Source organism: Periophthalmus magnuspinnatus, chromosome 21, assembly GCF_009829125.3.
Source record: "Periophthalmus magnuspinnatus isolate fPerMag1 chromosome 21, fPerMag1.2.pri, whole genome shotgun sequence".
Classification (NCBI taxonomy): domain Eukaryota; kingdom Metazoa; phylum Chordata; class Actinopteri; order Gobiiformes; family Gobiidae; genus Periophthalmus; species Periophthalmus magnuspinnatus.
In genome coordinates, this window is record NC_047146.1 from 30,390,940 (window position 1) to 30,417,080 (window position 26,141).

Sequence of the window (26,141 nt, forward strand, 5' to 3'; positions counted from 1 at the left end):
TTATGAAACTTTTTCCTCTGGCATTATTAGTATAAATTATACAATAATTTAGTCATGTTTCACATCCATTGTTTCATGTCAACAGCACATTTGTACATGAGTATTTCAAAATGCATAGTCAAACACCTTTCTAAATGTTTGAAAACCATATTTAGTATGAATAATAATAAAAACTAAACATATAGAGATTATTATGTGCTACTTGGTTGAAAAGGGGAGTCTAAGTCTAAGACGACACCAAATTTATTTTGAAGTCCAAATACAAAATATGAAGAGATCACCTTTCAGTTTTTTACAAGGGTATGGTATAAGTATAAAAGTGTGTTACCGCTGCGAGCTTGTCAAAGCGAGCGAACAGTTCATTGAGCGTCATGACGAGCTCCTGAGCCGTGCACTGAGAGGCCAGACTGGTGAAGCCCTCGATGTCTGCAAACAGGATACTGCAAAACACACAACACAAAGAGCAACATCAGAGCAACATCATTATGACTATATTTACCCATAGATTTAAAGCGTATTTCAGCTTTAAACTGGACAAATAGTGGAATACAGAGTATGCATGTACAAGGAGTTTTACACAAAGAGGGAGAGAAAGGAATATAATAGGCAAGGCAAGTTTATTTGTATTGCACAATTTGTACACAAAGTAATTCAAAGTGCTTTGCAGAATAAGAAAGACACTAAAATCACACAAATCAAAACATAAATAATCACAAATAATCATCATAACATTACCATTAAAACAGTGCAGAATAAAAACCTTTCAGTCATACGCACAGCTAAACAGAACAGTTTGAGCCTGGACATTGTAGTAGAGGCCTGTCTCACAAATTTCAGGGAGATTGTTCCAGGTTTTAGCTGCATAAAACTGAAACGCTGATTCCTAATGTTTAGTCCTGACTCTGGGCACCAGCAGGAGGCCGGTCCCTGAAGTCCTCAGAGTGTGAGCTGGTTCATGTGGCTCATGTGGGAGATGTTCTTTGGTGCTGGTCCATGGAGAGATTTGTTCACACAGAGCTGCTTTAAAGTCTATTCTCTGAGCCACAGGAGCCAGAGACCTGAGCCACAGGACACATGTGTGAAGTACTTCCTGGTTCTAGACCTGAGCACAGGACACATGTGTGAAGTACTTCTTGGTTTTAGACAGGATTCAAGCAGAAGCGTTCTGGATGTACTGCAGATGTATATGGTAAATGGTCACATTTTTATAATGCACTTTGCCTTCTAGTCCTTCAAAGCACTTGACATCAAGCACCCATCTATTCATCAGTGTACGCAAAGTACGCAACGGGGCAAAGTATAGACAAACACTCTACCAACTGAACTACTGTCCATCTATATGGCTGCAAAAACTTTAAGGCTGCTGTAAACCCCACAAACAAATATTTTAATAGTGATTTTTTAATTTACAAATTTTAAACACATTGAAAATTTGTACTTAAAAATGTATCAACTGAAATTCAGAATCAAAACAATTAAAACACATTTTTTCAGAATAAAGAAATCAAAAGTGAGAAATTCAGCTGCCTTCAAAATACAAAATCTGCTGAAGCAAATTATCTTCCATAGTACGACATTTAGGCCTATCCTTTTTTTGAACTCCAGCTAATGCAAGTCTGGAACAGGAATACAGTGTCCATTAGTTACAGTTCTAAATATGTAATATATTTATACTACTCATATAACTGTCCAAAAATGTAAGTGCGTTACACTTGAGTTACTTTGTGTCCTAAAAATTTCAATCTACATCATCATGAAACTGTTTGCCTATAAAACTGTCCATATTTCTTTGTTTAAGTGGATTTAGGCTGAACACTCTCACCCACAGTTTGAGGGGCACATTTTTGTAAAACAGCTTTCACTTAACACAGGAAAGCATTTGAAAAAATTCAGTCCCAGATTAGCTACCAGGGGCGCTATGTAACTTTTCTGCTTGACTCCTTGGAATGTTACCTGGAATGTTCCACGGTAGCATTAAACTAATCCATCTCCAGGCAGACAAAATGAATATAATTGATATATTTCTATCTAGTAGCAGTAATTACATTAAAGTAGTAAATTATAAAAAAGAGGTTACTTAAAATAAATTATTCTCATGCTTTGCAAGAGCTATAGTAGTAGTTTTAGTATTGGTATTAGTAGTAGCCATGCAATAGTAACAAATGACATGCATAATGATGGCATAACAGTGCATTAAGATCAGGGCTAAACTGGGACTAAACCTGGACTAGACCATGACAAATGTACCGGAGCAAAATAATGCAAATAGTGCAAAATGTTGTATTTAGTGTAGATAAGCAGCTATCTACACTAATATACAAAAAAGTAATTCAAGCAGTACATGATACTAAATAGAGTTTTCAGAGTTGACCTCCTCAGGACATAACTATGAGTGTGGAGTGAATAATAGAATGTAGAGCTTTTTTAAACTGATCTCTTGAACCAGACATTGAGTAACATTTATAATATTGCAATTGTTGTTTTGGAGATGTTTTGGAGATAAGCAAAAGCTTGAGTATAGAGGTCTATATAAAAACCTAGGTTGCAAAAATGTGTAATTTTTCAAACAAGGGAATCAGAGTGATATTTAAACTGTTAATCCTTTCCTGAGTTCCGTCTCTTTGGTCTCTCCTGTGAGATGTTACGGCAATATAAGATATACTGCTGTATATATATATTATATATAAGATCTTTGTCACAGTCTGCTCTTCCAGTTGTCTCCCCCTCATCCTCTGTCATCTGTCTCTTTCTGTCTGGGCGTGGCTTCTGACTGCACACCTGGCTTCCATCTACATTCTACCTCCAGTATACAAAGAGCAGCTCCACAGCCGCTCCTCGCCAGTTTGTTTGATCAACACTATTCATTAGTAGTTCTTCACTCGGCTCTTTTTCAATATTTTTGGATTCTAGCCTGCCCTACCGGCCAAACTGCTTAATTAGCTGTAAATAAATAATTTTGACTGTGCGTCTGTGATCTGCCTTTGGGTCCTATACCAAACCGTAACAGTCATCTGATCCATCCTACTACACTAGTTTAAAGAGACCATATGATGCTATTTTTTATTTATATTATGTTGTTTTCTCATCAAAAATATACCCAGACTTGTGTTTTGTTTCATTCACACATGTGTAACACACAAACCCTGTTTATTTAGGCCGAGTTCAAACGGACAAAACACTCTTGTGACACTTGTGATGTCATGTGGTAATACAGGAAGTACTCCACTGTGTTTTTTGTTTTTTTTTAACTCCATACACCTCTCTGCTTAACAAAAGGTAAAAGGTAGCTTCATTGATATCACAAGGTGGAAAAGTGCATTTTGAGCTTTGCAAATGCAGACAGACTATTAATAAAGGATTACTCTAAAATGTGTAAATGAAAACACAATTCCGAGAATGTTTTGGGGAAGTAACATTATTGTAGTAAGAGCTCAAAAGAGTCAATTTTGCCTACCATAGGTCCTTTAAAGAAATGAATGGCACAGTGTGTACGCTACAGTTCAAAGTTACCATTGAGTTTGTACCAGCCTTTGTTTATGTATCCAAGCGTTCACTGATGTGCTACAAGAGGAAAGACAGAACTACTTTGTCTCTGAGTCTCAGGAAGCATCAGCTAGCTCCAAAAATAAACTGCGAACAGAAAGGATGTTTACATTATTATCATTTCCACTTGAATTTAAATATTTGTGTTATAATCAGTGGTGGAAGAAGTACTCAAGTTTGATACTTAAGTAAAAGTACAGATACTGGAGCAAGAAAATAGTATCACATAAAAAATATTTAAGTAAAAATATTAAAGTACCCTTTTAAAAATGCACTTTAAGAGTAAGAAGTGAAAGTATTTTGTGCAGATTTTGTGATATATAAAAATTTTAAATGTAGTGATTTTGATACAGATTTGTGCTGAAGTTTGTTAAACAGAAACAATTGAATCAATTATTTGTGTAATCCCTCAGTCGTCCAGGTCTGATCCATAGCAAAACAAAAATAAAATCTGTCAACTGGACAAAACGTTGTAGGAGTGAAGATGTTTTACTGCTCATCCAAAACGCTTCTTCATTTCTGGTCAGATTACTGGTGGACACTGCCTTATATCTGTCTGAAGGGAGGAGCTAACTACACTGAAACTCAAAACACGTAGTATACAGTTTCAGTTTGTACCCTAAGTGAGTACTGTGCCTGAGGCATATTTAGTATAGTCATTCAAGACCCTAATGAGTGATTTCACACCTATTAGCATCCTGGTTGGCTTTATTTTCTTTGTTCTCTTCATTTTGCTTTGGGTCTGAGGATGAAGTGATAGATCTATAACTCCACAAACAGAGGACTGTAAACAAGAGGTGTTTTGAGTTTCAGTGTAGCTAGCTCTTCCCGTCAGATATAAGACAGTGTCCACCTCTGTCTCCATCCAGCTTCACTTCTCAAGTCCGAATGACATTCCAATGTCTGTGCTGTAGATCCTGGTGTTGTGGATCAGACAGTCGATGTCTCGCTCATTCTTAGCGTACAGCTTGATGTCATTCATGTAGACTGATGGTGGCCCCACTCCTGAGTCGTATCCATAGCCAATGTTGTTGATGATTTGGCTGAGGGGGTTCAGACCTATGCAGAACAGAAGTGGGGACAGTGCATCTCCTTGGTATATGCCACATTTGATGGTCACTTGTGCAAGTCAAGTGGCTTGCCATTGGCCTGAAGGGTGGTTTTCTACAACCTCATCGAGTTTGCAATGAAGGCTCTTAGAGTCCTGTTGATGTTGACCAGCTCCAGGCATTCAGTGATCCATGTGGCATTGAGTCGTAAGGCTTTTTGTAATCAATCCAGGCAGTGCACAGGCTGGTTTTATGGGTTCTGAGGTCTCGGGCGACTGTTTGGCTCCCCTGGCTTATATATATATATATATATATATATATATATATATATATACACATACACACATTTATATAGATATAGATAGATTGACATTGGGCTCTTGGGAACGGTTTCTAGGAAGTAATGATCTGTTTTCTGTGAAGTGTTGTGAGCCTGAAAAAGAGATACTAGTGTATTTAAGACAAGGAGGGAGGGAGGCAGAGAAGGAAGGATGAAGGGAGAATGAGAAAGAGAGAGGGGGAAGTGAGGGGTGGAGTAAGGGAGGGCGATAAGAGAGAGAAAGAGGAGGAAGAAACGAGAGGGAAAGTGCAAGAGATATGGGTGGGAGGGAGAAGGAGGGAGAGAACGATGAAAGGAGAGAGGGAAACACTGAGATATAGGGGATGGACTGAGAGAAAGACAGAGCAAGGGAGAGACAAAAAGGGAGGATAAGGGGAAGTTATAAAGGGAGGTGGCAAGGGAGGGATGGAAGGAGAGTGACAGAGAGAGCAGATTATAAGTTCTCCAAAGTGGCACTATATCTCTTTAATGGAATCGTAATTTTTCAGTGATTGGACCAAATAAGCAGGACTGAGAAAAATAACAATATTTTATGTTGTTACAAAAATACCACAATATACAGAATTATAATCCAATATTACGCAACACTGACTTTCACTCTTATGAGCTTTAAGCGATGTTATAATCCTGTTACTTCATCAAAAATATATCCAGAGTTGTGTTTTGTTTCATTCATACATGTTTGAGTAATTCTTTGTTATTAGTCCATCTACATCTCCAAAGCTCAAAATGCTCTGTTCCACCTTGTGATGTCATGAAGAGGTAGTTTTCAAGTTAACAGCTCCTTTTACCTTTAGTTCAATAGAGATTGACATTTCCAGGGCTGAAATTATCCAAATGTTTCTAGTGAAGGTGTATAGAGTTTAAAAACACAGTAGAGCACTTCCTGTGTTACCACATCACACGGTGCAACAGAGTGTTTTTGGTTTGAGAACTCAGCATAAATATGCAGGGTTTGTGCGTTAAACATGAATGAATGAAACAAAACACAACTCTAGGTATGTTTGTGATGAGGAAACAACATTTTAACATAGATTGGAAAATAGCTTAATATGGGCCCTTTAAATCTAGACTGACCCGATACTGATATTTCGTTCCCTTTCTGACCACTCTGACATTTAAATGACATTTTCCCAAAGCAGTGATTTCACAAAGAGACAAAAAATGCACTTAACTGTCCATTAATAAAGGACAAAGAGATGATGGAACGCACTGTACCAGATTACTGAGAATGGGGTCTAAAGTGACTTTGTTTTTCAAAATAAAATCTAAAATACCAAAAAAGTTTATTAAAATACTTGTTGGAACACAAGAACACTTCTTAAAGAGAGGGACCACCACCGCGGTCTCAGTGACTTCAGCCTGGGTAGTGTAGTAGTGTAAATTAATACCTCCATTTCTTTTTTACACTGAACTAACAAAATTAACCAACTAACCATAGACTGTTAAAGTTTATGCAACTAACTAACTTTCTAGTCTTAGTTCTGGCATAGTAGCATAGTAGCTCAATAAACCAACTGTAAATTCTATTCATTTTTCAATTTTATGTTGAAAACAGTTCAATTAAAGATGGTTTTATTCTTATTCTGTAGAAAACCTACTACCTCCTTTACAAGCATGCTCTGAAATACACGGGAGTCTTGTATTAGTTTAGCAGTTTAGATTTTAAATATCAAATGCAAATGAGTAAATAAAATAGAAATACAAAATCTAAATAATTAATGAAAAATTATGTTAAAAGGTTAGGAATAAGATATGATTGAAAATTGTTCCATCCACATTGGTAGGACCTAATCTTAATTTAACCTTTGACCCCTTTGTCTCCTCTGTTGTTCTATAATGGCCACACTGGGACATGTCACTTCTGCTTAAGTCTGTGTTACTCCAAACAAACTCAATTACCCACAATTCTCAGCTGCTTCCGGACTGGCCTCGTCTCACCCAGTTATTCGCCAATTAACCACACATTAAGCTAAGAAAAAATATAGTTCACCCCCTCACGATGAAAACTGCACAAAGATTCTTACTGACTATAACAGTAGGGAACAGACTAGGATCAGACCAGAGGACTAAACCAGGATTAGAACAGGACTATAAGAGGACTAAGGCAGGACTAGATCAGAGGACTATACCAGGAGTAAATCAGAACCAATCCTGGCCTAAACCAGGACTAAACCAGGACTAGAGCAGGACCAAATCATGACTAGAACAAGACCAAAGGAGAACTAGATCAGGAGTAGACCAGGACTAAACCAGAACTAGGCAAGTACCAAACGAGGACTATGCCAGAACTAAGAACAAGACCAGAACAAGACCAGGACCAAACCAGCACTACATCAGGATTAAACCTGGACTCAATCAGGACTAAACCAGGGTCAAACCAGGACTAAACCAGGATTAGACAAAGACTAAACCAGGACAAGACCAGAACTAGACAAAGACTAAACAAGGACTAGACAAGGACTAAACCAGGATTAGACCAACCAAACCAGAACTAAATCAGGACCAAACCAGGGTCAAGTCAGGACTAAACCAGGGTCAAACCAGGCCTAAACCAGGACTAATCCAGGACCAAACTAGGACTAAACCAGGACTAAACCAAGACTAAAACAGGGCTAATCCAGGACTAAATTGGAGGACTATAGCAGGAGTAGATCAGAACCAAATCAGGACAAGACCAGGACTAAACAGGACTAGAGAAAGACCAAATCAGGACTAGAACAAGACCAAAGCAGACCTAGACCAGGACTAAACCAGGATTAGACAAGGATTAGGCCAGGACCAAACCAGAACTAAACCAGGACCAAACCAAGGCCAAACCAGGACTATCACAGGACAGAAAGACAGAAGGTATATTTTATCAGTGTAACACAGACACATGTATCAAAATTCTTGTCAATGATTCTTTTGCTCCAGTCGACCACAGTCAATACAGCTACTGACAAACTAAATCTAATCTCCAATCCAATATTATCATGACACACAAGATTAACTGTTTTATATGAGTGACAACAAGAGATATGCTTGATTCACACAGCTGCGTATCAAGATAACTGCGCAATTTACACTCAATCTGGAAATCAAAACATCTCAAATGAGCTGTACAAATGATGGACTCATAAACTAATCCAATCCAATCTAATCATGAACAAGACCAGAACAAAACCAGGACAAAACCAGGACTGAACCAAGACTAAACCCAGACTTAAACAGGTCTAAAAGTGGGTTGAAATATTCTGTAACTTTGGGCTTGTCTTGGTTGGTTTGCACATAGTTTAGTTCTGATTTGGACAAACTACAGAAAGACAAGCAAGAAAAGCAGTTTCAAGGTGGACTCTGTAACTTTTCTGATGGGGTTCCTGACCTGTAACTTGGCCTGATGGTGCCAACTGCTCGTTTCCATGGAGATATGCAATACTGTGGAATATTCTAAGCAAAGCAATTATACGTAGCAGCCCTCCAGAAGAAACGTTACACAGTGCAGCTTTAAAGGTCTAGATCTCAGCAGCAGTGGAAGAAGAACTCAATTTTATTATTTAAGTAAAAGTACAGATACCTGAGCAAAAAGTTAAAGTATCACATGAAAAAAACTACATAAGTAAAATTATTAAATTACAGATTAAAAATGTACATAGAGAATAAAAGGTAAAAGTATTTTACACACAGTTTAAGATCTAATAAAGCTTCAGATGTAGTGATTTTGATAAAGATTTGTGCTGAATTTTGTTCATTAGAAACAGAGTAAAAGTCAAAAGTTAAATCTGTCAACTGGACACAAAAAAGTGAAGACAGCTCATCCAAGCAGCTTCTTCAGTTCTGGTCAGATTGCTGGTGGACACTGCCTTATATCTATTAGAACGGAGGAGCTAACTACACTGAAACTGTATGAACAGCTATTCTTTACAGTTTCTGTATGTAGGGTAGGTGTATTGAGCTACACTGTCTGAAAATTCGCTTTAGTTTTTTAGACACACATGCTGTGTAAGGAATAGTTACACCTTTCCTTCTAGGTTCAGATTCCCTGTTGTCCTGTTTTTTAGCTCTTAGATCTATTGAAGGCCCATTTTGGATATCCACAAGCAGAGAGGGCTTTCTCCACATGTGGTTCCTCCTTCACTTTTCCCTCTGTGTTTGTAGGCACCACTTGAGCTCTGTGTTGTAGTGTACGGGTCACTCCGAGTTTGAGCTGAAGTGGATGGCGCGAATCAAACAGCAGGTATTGGTCTTTTCCTGGGGGTTTCCTGAAGACTTCTACCTGGAGTCGCCTGTCCTCTCCTATAGTTACTGCACAATCTAAGAAGGACAGTTCTTTCTCCTTGGCCTCTTCCCATGTGAACTTGATGTTTGGATCCACAGCATTGATATGTGCAGTAAAGGGTTCCAGATCTTGAATTCTGATTTTAGGTCAGTTGTCATCCACATATCCATACCAATGTGTGGGAGGAGTGTCTGGAAATGAGGCCAATGCCTCCTTCAAATTGTTCCAAATATAAGTTAAGGACAGACCGGTGAACCTGTGGCACAGCCGTGGATTTGCCTGTAGAAATTTCCTCTAAGCTGGAAATATGTGGTACTTAAATACATTTCCAGCAGTTTGCAGATTTGGTCAGTTGACAGTTTAGTTCTCTTTTAGCTTAGTATCCTGCAGTAACCTCCTCTTCGCTGCCTCCACCGCTACTGATGTGAGGATACAAGTGAAAAGAGAGGTAATAATAATAATGGCTTACACTTGTAATGCGCTTTACAGGCTTGTCAAAGCCTCTCAAAGCGCTACACTATAGTTATTATTCATTCATTTCCACACTTGGTGATTGTAAGCTACTATTGTAGCCACAGCTGCCCTGGGGTAGACTGACGGAAGCGAGGCTGCCAATCTGCGCCATCGGCCCCTCTGACCACCACCTATCATTCGCACACTTCGGGTTGGGGGACCAACACTCTAACCACTGAGCCACTGTCGCCCTACGTCACATCAGATGAAACCATGGTCTCTTCCAGATCAAACTGGATAAGCTTAACTTTGCTCACAAATTCTGTTGTGTTCTCCGTGTTGCCAGCAGCTAGGATAGTCTTCAGATGTTTGGCCCCATTGTATGTGATGGAGTCTGTGCTACATACAATGGATCTGAGGGGCACTTCCTCTTTGCGATAGAGTCTGTAATACAGCTCCATCAATGACTTCTTCCTTCTCCAGCTTCTGTAAGCATTCTATGAAACGTCTTCACTCCTACAACTATTTGTCCAGTTGAAAGATTTAAAATTTGTCTTTTACTATTCAGTAGAAACAACTGAATTAATATTTTAATAATTATAATTTTACCTAGCTTTTAGTTTTTATTTGCTCAAATTATGAACAAAGCCTTCAGCCTTTTCAGCAGGTCTCAAACTATAATGAAAAAGTACTTTTACTTTTCAGTCCTGTATGTAGTGAAGTAGAAAGTACAAATACCTGCTCTTACTACTTATTACTTTTACTTTGTTACATTCAACTCCTGGATCTCAGCTTATTTCAACATTTTCTTGCAAATATATTTTATCTTGACTTGTATTAATGAAACTACAGTGACATAAAGACATAGAATAGTCTTGTACCTGACATTGTCGTGCTTTTGGATGTAGATCTTGTGGAACATCATGTCTTCCTGTTTGGCGTTGATGTCAGCTTTCATCTCCATGGCAACGTGACGTGGAAGCACTGACAGGAGCAGGCGTTCCTGAGCGGGAAATTAAATCATTTATAATACTGTGTAATGTAATGCCAGTATTACCTTGAGCAGCAAGATGAATTCTTGCAATGTTTGTGAGTTCAGTAGTTAAGTCTGAATCATTCTTGCTAAACATTTTTCATGCTTCACAGCTTTAAGGCTGATTGAAGTGTATTACAAAGTGGTATCAGCATGCATATCCTCCGTGAACCAGGAAGAAACACGGGTCTGCTGTTAGCATGCTATTTGTTGTTACCATTAGTTGAGAAACTCATTTATAAACTCATAGTGGTGGTATTAAGATGCAAGGAATGTGTTAGGAAAGTCAGGAATAACTTAAAGCTGCAGAAAAATGTTAAAAATGAAGTAGTTTTGCTGTTCACATTTTTAAGACAGTAAAAATCCGATACAGCACATTTAACCTCCTCAGGCACCTCCTTACCTGTTGCTGATTCTCTCTCTGTGAGTGGAGTCGGGCCTGGATACACTCCCTGGTCTCCTGGAAGGCCTGTCTTTGGGAGCCCTCTGCAGGGTAGTGAGTGCACACGCCCACTATGTTTGTGCAGGAGAAGATCAGCACGTTTGACACTATCTGAAAAAACACATGATACCAAGTCAATAAGGTACAGTGTGAAATGCACAAGTCTCAGTATGCAGTCTCCTGGCAAGAATAATATCTCTGTATTTTTATAGAGGGATATCAGTCTGGTTCCCACTTCCTTTGTTGCATCTTGAGTCAGGCTTGGCAGTACAATCAGATTAGTTTTTTTAGTGATGCGTGTGACACAAAGGAGCTCAATGTTCACCTTTGAATAAAAACCCATCATTTCTCTCACCTCAGGTTAACAGACTTTGCTTATTTATTCTGCAGAAATCTGTGATCTTTTTCAGTTCCCTGAGATATTTTTCCCTTGTAAGCAGCCATATTTTGATACGGACAGGGACCATGCATGTCCCTGATGTCCCTGGCTAATCCACCTGTCAATCATACTCATCTGAACTCAATGCAATGCACAATTCAAAACAAAATATTAGATCTTTTAAACTTGAAGCTGAAACCCCTGAATATGATTATAGTGCTGCCACATCATCCCACTCCATTTCCTGATGTCTATACCAAAAATAAATCTACAGTGATAATTTGTCATGACTGCACTTTCTGTATCCCTGTGTGCTCTCCTCCTCCCCTACCTGTCTGAAACCGGAGCTGGGCGGAGTTCCCAACTCCTCCCGCGTGCACCTGGAGCGCATCAGCGCAATCACCTCCACCTGCTGTGGAGTATATGAGGGCTCGGCAGAAGACACTCGGAGCCAGATCGTCCGCGTGTTTAATGTGAATGTGTCGTAACGGGTGAGTGCAGTGGACCAAAGGATGCCGACTCGGGGAATATTTACAGGATTTACTGTAGAAAATGACAAGTACAAACAGTGGGTGATCCGGAGGTGAGCAGATGAGCAGGTGAGCAGGAACACAGGAAACACAAGGACCGAGGACATGAAGGGACGACAGGAAGACAGGCAGACCAGACGGGCGTAGGGCAGAGCAGGCAGGAGACATCCAGGGCCGGAACACGGAACGCAGGAACAGACAGGAATGCAGGGACGACAGGAAGGTAGAGACACGACGATGATCCCGCGCTGAGTCTCTCCTCCCAGCTCCTTTTATGCACAGCAGGCATGTTGATTGCACTGATGGGCTGCAGGTGTGCGTGGGAGGAGCCAGGAGCCCAGCCCAGATCTGGCAGGTGAGGGAGGGAAGGAGCAGGACAGGAGGAAAACCAGGAGCGGACAGTGCAGATCATGACAGTACCCCCCCCCCCCCCCCCCTAAGGGTCACCTCCTGGTGGCCCAAAAATTGATACGGGTGGGCGGAGGGGAGCCGGATGGAGGGCAAAAATGTCACCAGTGCGGGCCGGCAGACTGTCCAGTGGGGCAACAACGGTCCGGGAAATGGGCGGACGACACAACGAGGTCCCTGGACGGAAAGCTGAGTCCAGCGGAGCTGCGAGGGTCCCACCGAGGGGGCAGAGGACACGAAGAGGTCCCTGGACGGAGAATGATGTCCAGCGGAGCTGCGACTGTCCTGACGAGGGGCAGATGACCCGAGGAGGTCCCTGGACTGGAAACGGTGTCCATCGGAGCCACAACGGTCCAGGCGAGGAGAGGACAGGTTGGGAGTGGACCGGTTGGTGCAGGACGGCCAATGGGGAACAGGCCCGTGAACCGGAGACAAACAGGTAAGCAGGGTGGGCTGGTAGTCTTGTCCAAAGAACCCCGAGTCCGCTTGGTCCATGGTTGGCAGGATCATTCTGTCGTAACGGGTGAGTGTAGCGGACCAAAGGATGCAGACTCGGGGAATATTTACAGGATTTATTGTAAGAAAAGGACAAGTACAAACAGCGGGTGATCCGGAGGTGAGCAGGTGAGCAAGCCCAGCCCAGATCTGGCAGGTGAGGGAGGGAAAGAGCAGGACAGGAGTAAAACCAGGAGCGGCGAGTGCGGATCATGACAGTAACGACAGGAACGCAGGCAGGAAAGACGTGACACGACAATGATCTCGCGCTGAGTCTCTTCTCCCAGCTCCTTTTATGCACAGCAGGTGTGTTGATTGCACTGATGGGCTGCAGGTGCGCGCAGGAGGAGCCAGGAGCCCAGCCCAGATCTGGCAGGTGAGGGAGGGAAAGAGCAGGACAGGAGTAAAACCAGGAGCGGAGAGTGCAGATCATGACAGAATGTTCCAGCTCAGTTTTGTATTTTGTTGCCTGCCTGCTCGTCTCTTACCGGATTTTGCTACCTCCCCAGATTCCTGCTCTCCCGCTCGTTCCTGCTCCTGACTCTGCGCTGCAGCTCTGGTACAGTCCACCCTTTGCCTTGGTCTCCGGCTTGCTTCCCGTCTCCTGCCCTGGCTCCCACTCTCTGGATTACTCCTGCTCGGTCCTTCCTGGTCCCGTTCCTGGTCCTGTCGTGCTCCGGTCCTGGCTGTCTCTGTGCCCGCTCTGGACTACCCCTGCTCGGCTTGCCCTGGTCTCGTCCCAATCCTGTCCTCGTTCCGGCCCAGGCTCTCCTGTTCCTGCTCTGCACTACGCCCGTCTGGTCTGCCTCCCGCTCCCTGCTCCCCGTGTGTGATTAATGAACTATTGACTATTATTTCTGCACAAACTGTAGATAAACACTGTAAATCTGCCCCCAGTCTGCACTCCTTGGTCCGCGCCTGCCATTACGACATAATTTGAGATTTCTTTTTCTTTATGACAAATATTGCAAAGAAGTATCTCTTGTGAAAAAAATTAGCTACATTTTATTTTACTAAGTATTTCAATTAAAAACATATTATCACTCCCTTCATTACACTAGTAAGAATTAATAAGTTACCTCAAGGCTGTTATTTGAAAATAACATTCCACTTTGGTCAGACTACAGGACTATGAATATTCAGCATTTCATTTCAACTGTCAAATCGAACTGTGCGTAGAATAATAAATGTATAAAGACAATCACGTTTCATACCATGTTGTTGCGAGGTAAACTGGATTGGTCCATGGTATTTAAATTACTGTTAGTGTTTTCCTGGCATTTACAACAAAGAATGAATAAATGTAAATTGTCACATTTTTATATTGCGATTTTCCATCTTCAAGGCATTCAAAACACTTTACATCAAGGGCCCACTCACTCATTCACACACACATCCATACACCAGTGCAGACACTAAAGGTGAGGTTGGTTGAGTGTCTTGCGCAAGGACACAACAGCAGTATTTTGCAGCCGTATCTGTGGGAAATGGAATCACACCGCCAACCTGTTGGTCAGTGGATCGCCCTACCAATGACGTTAATGTCGAGAGCGGGATTCGAGCTGCCAACCTTTGGACGAGGACAAACACTCTACCAACTGAGCTACTGTCGAATAACAATTTAAGTATTTAAGAGCTAAACGATTAATTAGAGATCCAAAGTAATGACATATTCTCCAAGAAGTACTGTTAGTTACCATGGAAAAATAAGATTACATTAAAACGGAGGCCATCTGGGCACTGTTTTTGCTGTTTCAACACTGTTTCAATGGCTCATCACAACAGTGTAGAGATGACCACTGTCCACTCCTAAAATAAAGGATTATACCGGTGGTCTTATGGTAAATTCAGACTATTACTCTTGATTTGAGTTATTTTGACTACATTTAATCAATTTATAGATACTGATTGATCTCTAGATTTTTGGCCTCATTTAAGTAAGTTTAAATATTTCATAATTTTGAAGAAGAAAATTTTAAATTATTTTGAAGATTTTACTCACGGGCTGGTATTTTCTCCATGGAGATAAGCCCATGACAGACCCAGAAACTATATATTCTGCAATGAGGTTTTTACTATTATTATCTTCATGCTCTGCCCTATATTGACAGAACAAGCCATCTTCCCTGTTTCCCATTAATTTAAAAACAATATTTGCTCAGACACAAAGACTAGTGACCCCAAAGCCCTCGCTGCTCACATTCTGCTGCTTTGTCTAATAGTGTGTGTGGATACAGTGGAAATGTCCTCTCTTATCAAATACAAAATGGCTGACCACGTTCTGCCCCCAAGCTCAGCTCTGCTTTTATCAGTCACGTAGTTGTTACATGACCACCAGGATAAAATTACACCCAGGAAAATTCAACAGTTAGCAAAATCTACACTCTAAAAAGACTGCATTTCAAGTAGGGCTGCAAGATTAGATGAAATCAAAGAGAAATTGCAGTTTTAATGTATACATTAGCAAACCGCAAAAGCTATAATATTTGAAGTACCATAATTGCAATGTTAAAATATGTAAAACAAACATAAAGCTGTTAAGATGTGATGCACTAACTCGTGGACATAGAATGGTGGTGTCATTAAGGACGTAATGTACAATTGGACCTATTAAATGATTTTTTTATGGTCACATGGCACAAAGATAAAACGTGTGTGTAGACCAATAAGAATTATCCCCCAAGAAATAATCTAAATGTACAAAAACTGTTAAAAATGTGAACTGCAATAAATAAACAATTCAGAACTTAAGTACCGGTAGTTAGTTTGTCTCTGTAATGAACCTTCTACAGATCAAATCTCATTGTAGAACCAAAAAATAACCAAAATTTCACCACTAGAACAAAAGATAAATACTGACCCCCAAAGTATTGTTCCATCTGACATATATAGAACAATAAGTTGATATAGAATTTATCATGACAGGCCTGTGTGTGTTATAAGTGCAGATGTAGGTGCGCATGAAGGGCAGTACAAAATAATGTCATGCAAACTCATTTATCTCACAGCAGTGTTTCCAAGTGCCAATAAAAACATATTTGATTTCCAGACTGTTTTCTGTTTCATTTCAAAATGTCTGTGAGGCAGTAATAAAAGTGTGTTTGTGCATCTAAATAACCATGGGACTAAAGCTGTTGGTGTGTCTTGCACGTCAGGCTGCTTTCCGTTGTTACGCACACCTGTTTAGTCAGCTCTGATGCTGACTCGCTGTGAAGGAGACTATAAGCCACTTCTCCTTACTGTGTGTTCCGTTTCATGTGGCGGCTCCTTCGTGGGAATACGCACAATGAGGATTAGTGCTTAGGAAAAGGAAGAAGGAAGCGTTTTCAGAAAGGGCCCCCATGTCATATTTGCTGCCTGTGTCCAACCAGGAAGAAAAATTATAAACTTCACCAAAATTAATAAAACTAGAAAAAACTAGGCAAGATTTTTTTGTGAACTCTTTAGTATAATTATGTTAACTAGTGAAATGAGTGGTCTAACTAGTCATATGCACTTTAAGTCCTGATTCAACGACTTTTACGACTTTTACGTCTGATAATGCATGTCCCTGAATGCACTCTGTCATATATAGCTAGAATTCAAACCAGCTGCAGTGATTCTAGGTATTATACATTTATACATCCCACAAAGTCCCCTAATTTAATCCAGTCTCTTCATTTGCTTCACTGCCTACAGCTCTGTCCAAGTTTCCAGCTCTCTGCCTCCTGTTGGCTCGGAGGACATAGTTTCCATTGAAGGCTGGGCATACCACGGCACTATTCTTTTACCCTGAGTCACAAAATGGGCATAGAGAGGCGGTCAGAGCTCATTCACGCCATAGGGCCAGTGCTGTCCAAACCAACTGGACACACAGCATGGTTATATCAGGTTAGGGCTGGCTGCCAGAGTGGAAGCAGCAGAGACTGGATTCAATGTTGGGTAATATTACAAGGGGAAATTGGATTATGTGGTGTGAGGCAGAGCAACATAGCAATGAAAAAAAGCTATATTTTTATTTATGTCATAATATGGTGTCTTGGTTCTCAAGACAATTATCCAATCAAAAAGCAGAATGAGCCTCACAAGAGTCACTCATTCAGGCCGCCAGTACTACCTAAACCACAGCACCTGCAGCCAATCATTAATCGGTGCTAGTGCAGCCTTTGCAGCTCAGTGAAATGAATTCTGAGTGTTCTGAGCTTTCCCATGAGGCTTTGACTGTCCATATGCTAAGAAAGAGAAAAACCTGGCAACACAGGTTCAGTTGTGATTGTAGTACTTTTTATAGAGCTTAGGCTACATATAGTTCCTTTAACAAAATAAAGGTGTTATTCATTTTATTTGTCTGATCATAACTACATTTTCTAACTTAAATAATGTTTGCATTTGGAAAACACAGAGTAAAAGCCGAAAATAAAATCTGTCAACACACTTATAAACGCACCTCTGTTTCCAATAAGGTATTTTCGTGTTAACTCCCTCCCTGAAGCATGAACAATCACATAAACAAACAAATAAAGCCCCTGTCCCCTGTGACTGCTATGCTAACAGAGCCATGTGTTTCTCCAGTGATGTGTTACGGATTTAAAACTGCGTAAGAAAAATCCTTTTATCTGTGACACAACAATTCAGGCACAATGCATACGAAGCATTTTTGAGTGCTCAGAAAAGATTGTTTTAGATTAATGGATTGATGAAACAAGTGTGAATGAAGCAAATTACAACTCCAAGTATGTTTTTGAGGACGGACCAACAGTATAACATGGTTAAAGGGACTATACTGGATTTTTTCCCATGTATTTGAGCAAAATTCATTTCGCACCACTACCAGATATATTGAATAAGCAGCTCTTGTGATTTACTGTCTGCATCTAATTATAAAACATGATATTGTTAGAGAATCAGGAAGTGCACAGTTAGCATGCTAGTTGTTGTTAGCATTACCGTGACTCTGCTCTGCTCTGGTCTGTGAAAATTGTGAATTTATAAGCTAAGTGAAGAATAACTATGGACCACAGCAAACTGTTTAAAATGAACTAGTTTTGTTTTTCACATTTTTGAGACGGTAAAAATAAGGTACAGCACCTTTAAAAGCTCAAGAGAGTCAGTGTTGCATAATGTGTCCTTTAAACAAATCCAATTCAATATTGTACTTAACAACAGAAACAATTTCCACTCTGCATGTAAACCCTACAACACTTGTCATTGAAGCTAGCTCCAGCGCGGCCGCCATAGAATTCCCACCTACATGTTACCACAGCAACTGCATGCATCAAAAATGTCCTTGAATCAGGTCAATACAAACGCATTTCTGAACCAAGTCTTATTCTATTAATACTATCATTCCACTTGCACCGGGACACCTTATTTGGAAACCTCTGGGAAATCTATGGGTCTCAAGAAAGACAGCTAAAATGATTAAGTAAGACAGAAAAATCTCAACAGGGAAAAAGTGCTGAGTTAAATAACAATAACAATGTTTGATTTAAGTTTGATGGTTGAAAAGTGAAATTATGTACATTATCGTAAAGGTTTTGAGATTGGTACACTAACATTACACCATTTTTTTGCAAACGCTATATTTTTTGCCACATATAAATCAAAAATCAATTCTAGTGTTTTAATGTTACTTGTGCATTATGGCTGAGTGGTTAGTTACCTTCCTTTAAGCAAAGAGGTTGTGGGTAAGAATCCTCACTTGGTTCAGCAAATTATTTTTGAATCTGAATAATATTAAAGGTGCACAGCGTAACTTTTCTGGTTGGGGGTCTGCCACTTGCTTGCATTCATGGATACTTTATTGTTTTGCCTAAATGTTTCACAGTATATCATTAAACCTACCTACCTTGCTGCTATTCAATTGGACAAAAATACTGTGAAAATTCTTACTCTGAGTGCAGTCACCTCTCCACAGATCTGGCCTGTAACTTGGTCTTGCTTGTCTCCAAATAGATATGTTTATTGTGTTACTGTGGAACATTCCGGGCAAAGCAATACACCACCATACAGTTACATAGTGCACTCTTAATTTAATAGCATTATTCTCTAGTTTTATGACTTTAAAAATAAAAATGTCACCAATTTGATTTGTTACATTGTCTTTCTATTTCTACTTGTTCACTTGTTGTTCCCTGAGATTGAAAACACAAGCTATGATGCGTTCCACTTGTCCTCCGAGGTCAGATTTTCTAAGTTCCGACTTGTAAATTTACACTAGAACACCTGATTCCAATCTCGGAATTCTTACTCGGAAACTAGGGCAACATTTCAGAAACCCAAGCTGGTTCTGAGTTAGAAAATCCTCTGTGTGTTGATGATTTTGAAATCTGACAGTTAAAATATTGATCGCACTGGTGTTCTTTTGCCTTTAGATGCTCCCTCCGTCCACCCGATGCTGTGAACCTACTCCTGCAGCCGCTGAGCCTCTGCAATTATGAAGGGCTGTTATGCTCAGTTATGCTAATGGTACACAAAGAGAATGTAAACAATGGCAAAAATTCACTCTCAAACGTTGATTGATAACCTACAGTTGTAAGAACAATGTCTGGGTTGATGAATGAACTTAAAAGTATTATCTTTTTGGTTGATTTGAACACTTCCCCTGTTTTTATTGCTAGTTTTATGACATTATTGTACATTAACGGTAATGTATAGGTCATTGTTTTTCCTGAGATGGCCACTGGACCACAGAAACTCTGAGAAAACTTTAAACCGAGACCGAGATCCGACCGAGGATAAATGGAACACAGCCTAAGACCACATTAGCAAATTACATCCTGTGTATTTTAATTGGCCTCTTACGTCCAATAACCACTAAATTATCATGTAACTGCATTATTATTTAAACGCAAATGGAGTCATGCACTGTACTGTTGTCATAGAAACACAGCCTCTCTTATTGAGGCTTTCTTCACCGAGAGCAAGTACAATAGCATTTTATATAGGCTCTTAAAACATTTATGGAATTATAATCTAAAAGCATCAGTACAGCCAGTGTTGTCAATTCTAAGGTCTAGTGATGTTATTTACCAAATGCAGTGTTTACATGTCCCGGTTTAGTGGTGCAGCGATTGAAAGAGTCAACACTTAAATATCTTGAATTTATACTTAAAAAAAACCATTATGTATGAATTACACAACAGTTTAAAATCTAAATTTCAATAATTTTATTACAGAAACAAATATTGTATTCCAATAAAGTACAGAAAAGAAACAGTGCAAGCAACCTTCCTCTCCATACTGGATTATGGGGATGCAGTGTACATGCAGACTTCTGTACTGGATTATGGGGATGTACCGGGCACTTCTGTACTGGATTATGGGAATGTACCGGGCACTTCTGTACTGGATTATGGGAATGTAGCGGGCACTTCTGTACTGGATTATGGGAATGTAGCGGGCACTTCTGTACTGGATTATGGGGATGTACCGGGCACTTCTGTACTGGATTATGGGGATGTGGTGTACATGCAGATTTCTGTACTGGATTATGGGGATGTGGTGTACATGCAGATCTATGTACTGGATTATGGGGATGTGGTGTACATGCAGATTTCTGTTCTGGATTATGGGGATGTGGTGTACATGCAGATCTATGTACTGGATTATGGGGATGTGGTGTACATGCAGATTTATGTACTGGATTATGGGGATGTGGTGTACATGCAGATTTCTGTACTGGATTATTGGGATGTGGTGTACATGCAGATTTCTGTAGTGGATTATGGGGATGTGGTGTACATGCAGATTTATATGTTGGATTATGGGGATGTGGTGTACATGCAGATTTATATGATGGATTATTGGGATGTGGTGTACATGCAGATTTCTGTACTGGATTATGGGGATGTGGTGTACATGCAGATTTCTGTTCTGGATTATGGGGATGTGGTGTACATGCAGATTTATGTACTGGATTATTGGGATGTGGTGTACATGCAGATTTCTGTACTGGATTATGGGGATGTGGTGTACATGCAGATTTCTGTTCTGGATTATGGGGATGTGGTGTACATGCAGATTTATGTACTGGATTATTGGGATGTGGTGTACATGCAGATTTCTGTACTGGATTATGGGGATGTGGTGTACATGCAGATTTCTGTTCTGGATTATGGGGATGTGGTGTACATGCAGATTTATGTACTGGATTATTGGGATGTGGTGTACATGCAAATTTCTGTACTGGATTATGGGGATGTGGTGTACATGCAGATTTATATGTTGGATTATGGGGATGTAGTGTACATGCAGATTTATATACTGGATTATTGGGATGTGGTGTACATGCAGACTTTGGCATCTGCTTTGAAACCGTTGGATCAACTGTTTAACTCTGCCCCTCATGTTATGACAGGTGATGGATTTAAACCCATCACTGTTTTCTCTATGAAAAAGTGGGCTGGTCATCACTGTCTGTGAGAAAAGAACAGCACTGTATGAAATGTATCTATAAGGGACTACTTCAAAAACTGCCAGAATACCTCACCTGCTTGTTAATCATTAATACAACAACATTTAATACCAGATTACATGACTGCATAAGGCTAACAACTAGTCGCACCAAAACTGAGACGGGAAAGAAGCGTTTAGATGTTTTGTTGCATAAAATTGTGATACACTCCAAGGCAAAGCAAAACTGGATCCGCTGGTGACACAATCGCAATTAAATAATCTGGTAACAAACTTTTATACACACACCTGCACCTGTTTTTAATGTTTTATATGGACTTATATACTTGTTTGCTTTGTTTGTGTTTTCTGCTTGTATTGTATTTTCAACAGGAAACCCATGAAAAAGACAGCCTCTCATTGGGTTCTGCTGTATAAATAAAGACAAAATAATAAACTAAATAAATAAATAAAATAAACCTTAGACTGGACTAGGACTAAACAAGGACTTCACTGCAGGACCAAATCAAGTCTATATCTGGTATAAACCCAGATCAGGTGTGGTAGTGTGAATGCAGCATTAGTTTAGTCTGTTTGGTGCTGGAGTACTATTACCATTCTTTTACTTTTCCAGCTGATCTAAAATGACAAAAAAACTGGACAAACTTGAGGGAAAATGACCTTTAGCTTGTAACACTTTCCTCTCTGAATGTATTACATGTATTAGGTTTGACGTTCATAGAGTAAGTCATTAATAATTACCAGACAAATCAATCAAAAACATTTCCAATATTTACTGAGCTGTTTTTATCCTTTAATGGTGAAGGGGGCCAAATTTAAAATGTCAAATGTTTTCCAAATCTATACACAGCTGCCACATTGAATTAACAAGATTTTCCGTAGAGAATAGCTTAATGCATGGATGGCATACTCGGCATACTGTTCATTTTAGGTAATAATTTTATTGCCAATCATAAGGGGAAAAGCTTTACTCTATAATGGAAAAAAGGAAAAAGTCAAATTTAATTACATGGCAATTATACGTATTAAATAAATGGTAAATGGTCACGTTTTTATATAGCGCTTTTTCACCGGCACTCAAAGTGGTTTACATCAAAGAACACAGACACTGGGAGCAAGGCTGGGTTAAGTGTCTTGCCCAAGGACACAACGACAGTATTCATCTGCGGGAGCTGGAATCACACTATCAACCTGTGAGTCAGTGGATTTGGCCGCTCCACCAATGATGTTTATGATGAGAGCGGGTTTCAAACCACCAACCTTCAGATCAGAAGAACACTTTTCATTCAATTCAGTTTCACTTTTGCTGAAGAGGATGTTGTTAGTTTTAGCTGTGTGGTGAATGCAGTATCTCTGTAATAGGGTGGTCCAAAGTATAAAAAGATCAGGTACACGTTTGAAGAAGTAGTAGCTAGTGTAAGATCCTGACATAAATAAAACACTGTTATTTTGTGCAGTTGTTGTTGATTAGGCTTGGTTATGACTATCTTAGCTGGAGGATTTTACCTGTAGTGCATATTTTAACAAGTCTTTAACACTGTTTATGACTAGAATGAAAACCCACCTCTTGTCCCTGGCATTTAAAACTAGCGAGACAGGCTATCTTAGTGTTTTATTGTACTTTAAATATGTATATGAGTTATTATCTGTATATTTGTCTGGGGTTTTTTTGGTTGTTTTTAAATTTTTTTCCCTTGTTATATATCGCAATTCACTGTTCATGGCCTCGCTGTTTTGCGGATGCCGCTGGAGCAGAGGCACATGAACAACAAATTTAAAGCGATCGTCAAGGAAGGGGGATATAATATACGAAGGTTTGAACTTTGAGAGTGTTTAAACAAGAGAGAAATGTGAGAAAATGTTAATGCCTGTCTGAGAAAAATGTATAAAGTGTGTGGTGAGGGGTTTAAAAACATATATAATCATTGTAAAAAATAAAGCTGACTGCTTCATGGATTTCGCCTATTGAAGGTTATTTTTAGAACTTAACCCCTGCAATAAACGAGGGACCACTGTATATATAAACTTAAATTAAATTGAATATACAAATGCTGCACAGAAATGGAGTCAAACCCACCGTGCCGTCAGGGTTTTATAATGATGACATATTAGCACCGCTGCCATAACAAATAACAATTTAATGGTCCTCAAAATGTCACCTTTAAACAGGAAACTGAAACCCATGAATAAAACTATTAACAGTATTGCTCCATTCAAAACATTATGGCACTAAACACATGTCCTATGACCCATACTACACTGCAGAGGCACCATTCACTTTGAACTTACCCTAATAGCAGTACCTAAAGGTCAGCGGGTGATTCAGGGCTTTGAAGAAGAAAGCCTCCAGCCCACCGTTCTGGTCAAAACAGAAACACTCTACTGAATATTTAATCCTGAGCCTAAAGAGTCCAGAGACGTGACTCAAAACCAGATGTGTCCAAATATAGACCTGTGTTTTATACAAGACAAGGACGGCTTTGTTGTCTATTTAGGAAACTGTGCATAAAGGGGATACAATGCTTTCATTTAGCCTTTTAAATAAACTGAACAGTATGGCTTTTAGGGTTGTCAAAAGTATTGAAAATCATATACTAACTGACACAAAAACTAATATCGAAACTAGATACTCATTTGAGCAAGTATCGATATTGCAAAAGACACATTACCAGAACAAAATCTGAGCTTTCCTGAAGAGTTTTAGTATGATTCTGAGCTTTATTAGAATGAATAAGACCTAATGCTAAGATAGGGAATGTACTATTATTTTGTACATGAAACATTCTAGTACTAAAAAGGAGCAGTTATCTTCATTTTGGAATCATAATCAGTATTAAGTGTTGAGTGAATTCCTTAGCAGCTAAATCGAGTTTGAAATGTTAGTATCGTGACAACACTATCTGCTTTTGGAATGAAAACATTGCCTGGTTTTCTGAGATGTAATGCACAGTTCCAATGTTAGACTTATTGTTTTTCTGGGGGTTTTTTTAGGAAGAAACCAGGCTGTACCAAGTGATTTTTTAAGAAATATAGTATTGATAGTATGTAACTTTCCTGAGGTGGCATGTCACCCGCATGATTCCATGGAAACAGAAAGTTAAACCCATACTTTGCAACATTTTCCATGGAAATATATGTGTTTCATGCCATATTGTGGAAGAATAAACCTAAAGGAACACCATTTCCGTGGAAACAAGCAGGAGGAGGTCTTCTTTTAGGCCAAATAGGAGTCGGGTTTGTGGAAATGCAAACCTGCTCCGAGTAAGGATGCATGTTTTTTGCAAGTCTTTCACAATTGCGATGAAAAACATGCTTTTATTTTAGTCTATTTTTTAGCAGCAGTACTTGTATGTAATGGACATTTTTAGCCATGTAACAGTACTTTTACTTGAGTACAAATGTGCAGTACTTCCCATCACATTGGTACACATGTTCAAATAACCTGTTCTGTATTGAATTGACATGTTCGTCTGCAGATGCTCTGAGCTACAGGACAGTGTAAAGGAGGCGTCCTGCAGTCTGCTCTTATTATAACTCATCCCAAAGGAGAACAGGTCCCGATAATGGGAGGGATACATTACTACAGCTGATACAACATGAACAAAACAACACAGCACTCCTACACAGTGGAAAGCATCAGTGGTGTTATATTGTATAGCTTGGCAAATGCTTTATTATTGTTACAGAGATTAATACTAGCTAGCGCTGTCATTTTCAAACTCGATTTTGATACTAAGGAATAGAGTCCATACTCAATTCCGATTTTGATACCAAGATAATAATAAAAAGACTCTTCCTTTAGACACCAGAATGTGATTTTCAACATTAAATCATAGTAGGCTACATTCTTTTATGTAAAATGTGGCATTATATCTGTGTAATACCTGTCATTGAGGTAGTTTCCGTAGCGGTCAATGGGCGTATACTAATCTATGTGGTCTTGTTTTCATAGACATAATTAGTAGACACACCATTCAATGCTAATGCTAGATTTCGTAGTTTTAACTGTAGCAGTTACCATTAGCTAACGGCTGTAGGAGTGTCAGCTGGTACTAACTCATCGATCACATTTAGGGCAAAGCCTCATTTAAAGACAATGATGAGTGTCTAAATCTTGTGATGTTTTATTTTAGATAACAATTAGCTGATAAGAGTGGCATCTGAGCTAACAGCTAACCAATTTTCAGTTGTGTGGTGTGAGTAAACATCTAGTGACCACCAAACATCCTCTTTTACATGTGACTGGTGAGAAGAGCAGATAAATTACTTTACTTTATTAATAGTTTTTATAGGCAATTTTTTTTATACTTGGGGAGCGCTTGAATTGACATAACGTAACATCAGCTACCCAAATGATTGAGTTGAAGCAACAGGTAGAGGTAAAGAATTTCATCTATGAATGTCTATGCTTGTTCTGATACAACTCAAGATCATCCTGAAGCTATTCAGAAAAGTTTCATTTCTGTGAATTTGACTTTAGTGGCAATACCTGCTCAAATGAGTATCTAGTTTCGATACGATCTTTAATATCGATTAGTATCTGATTTTTGATACTTTTGACAACCCAACCCAGCACAAAAATCACACTGTGTGCTATTTAGTGAACAGTCACTATGTTTGTTGCAGTGTCTGAGCAAGTGTCCTTCATCAAACTATAACATTTGTTTTAGGCACATACTCCAGCTGGGTACTCCTGTCTAGCACGTTCACCTCACAGCAAGAAGGTCCTGCCCAGGCATTTCTGTGTGGAGTTGCATGTTCTCCCTGTGTCTGTGTGGGTTTCCTGGGTACTCCAGTTTGTCCCATCAACCCAAAAC

General features: G+C 39.6%; 1 protein-coding gene across 1 annotated transcript in view; it reads right to left on the bottom strand.

Moving 5' to 3' along the window:
• The window catches only part of adcy5 (adenylate cyclase 5), an 81,998-nt gene that overhangs the window by 30,035 nt on the left and 25,822 nt on the right, over positions 1-26,141 (bottom strand). Inside the window, exons 2-4 of the mRNA XM_033987557.2 lie at positions 11,080-11,229; positions 10,525-10,646; positions 329-440 (exon numbers count right to left, since the gene is read on the bottom strand). Of these exons, the coding sequence (XP_033843448.1) occupies positions 329-440; positions 10,525-10,646; positions 11,080-11,229 (384 nt within the window). The remainder of the gene's footprint in view (positions 1-328; positions 441-10,524; positions 10,647-11,079; positions 11,230-26,141) is intronic.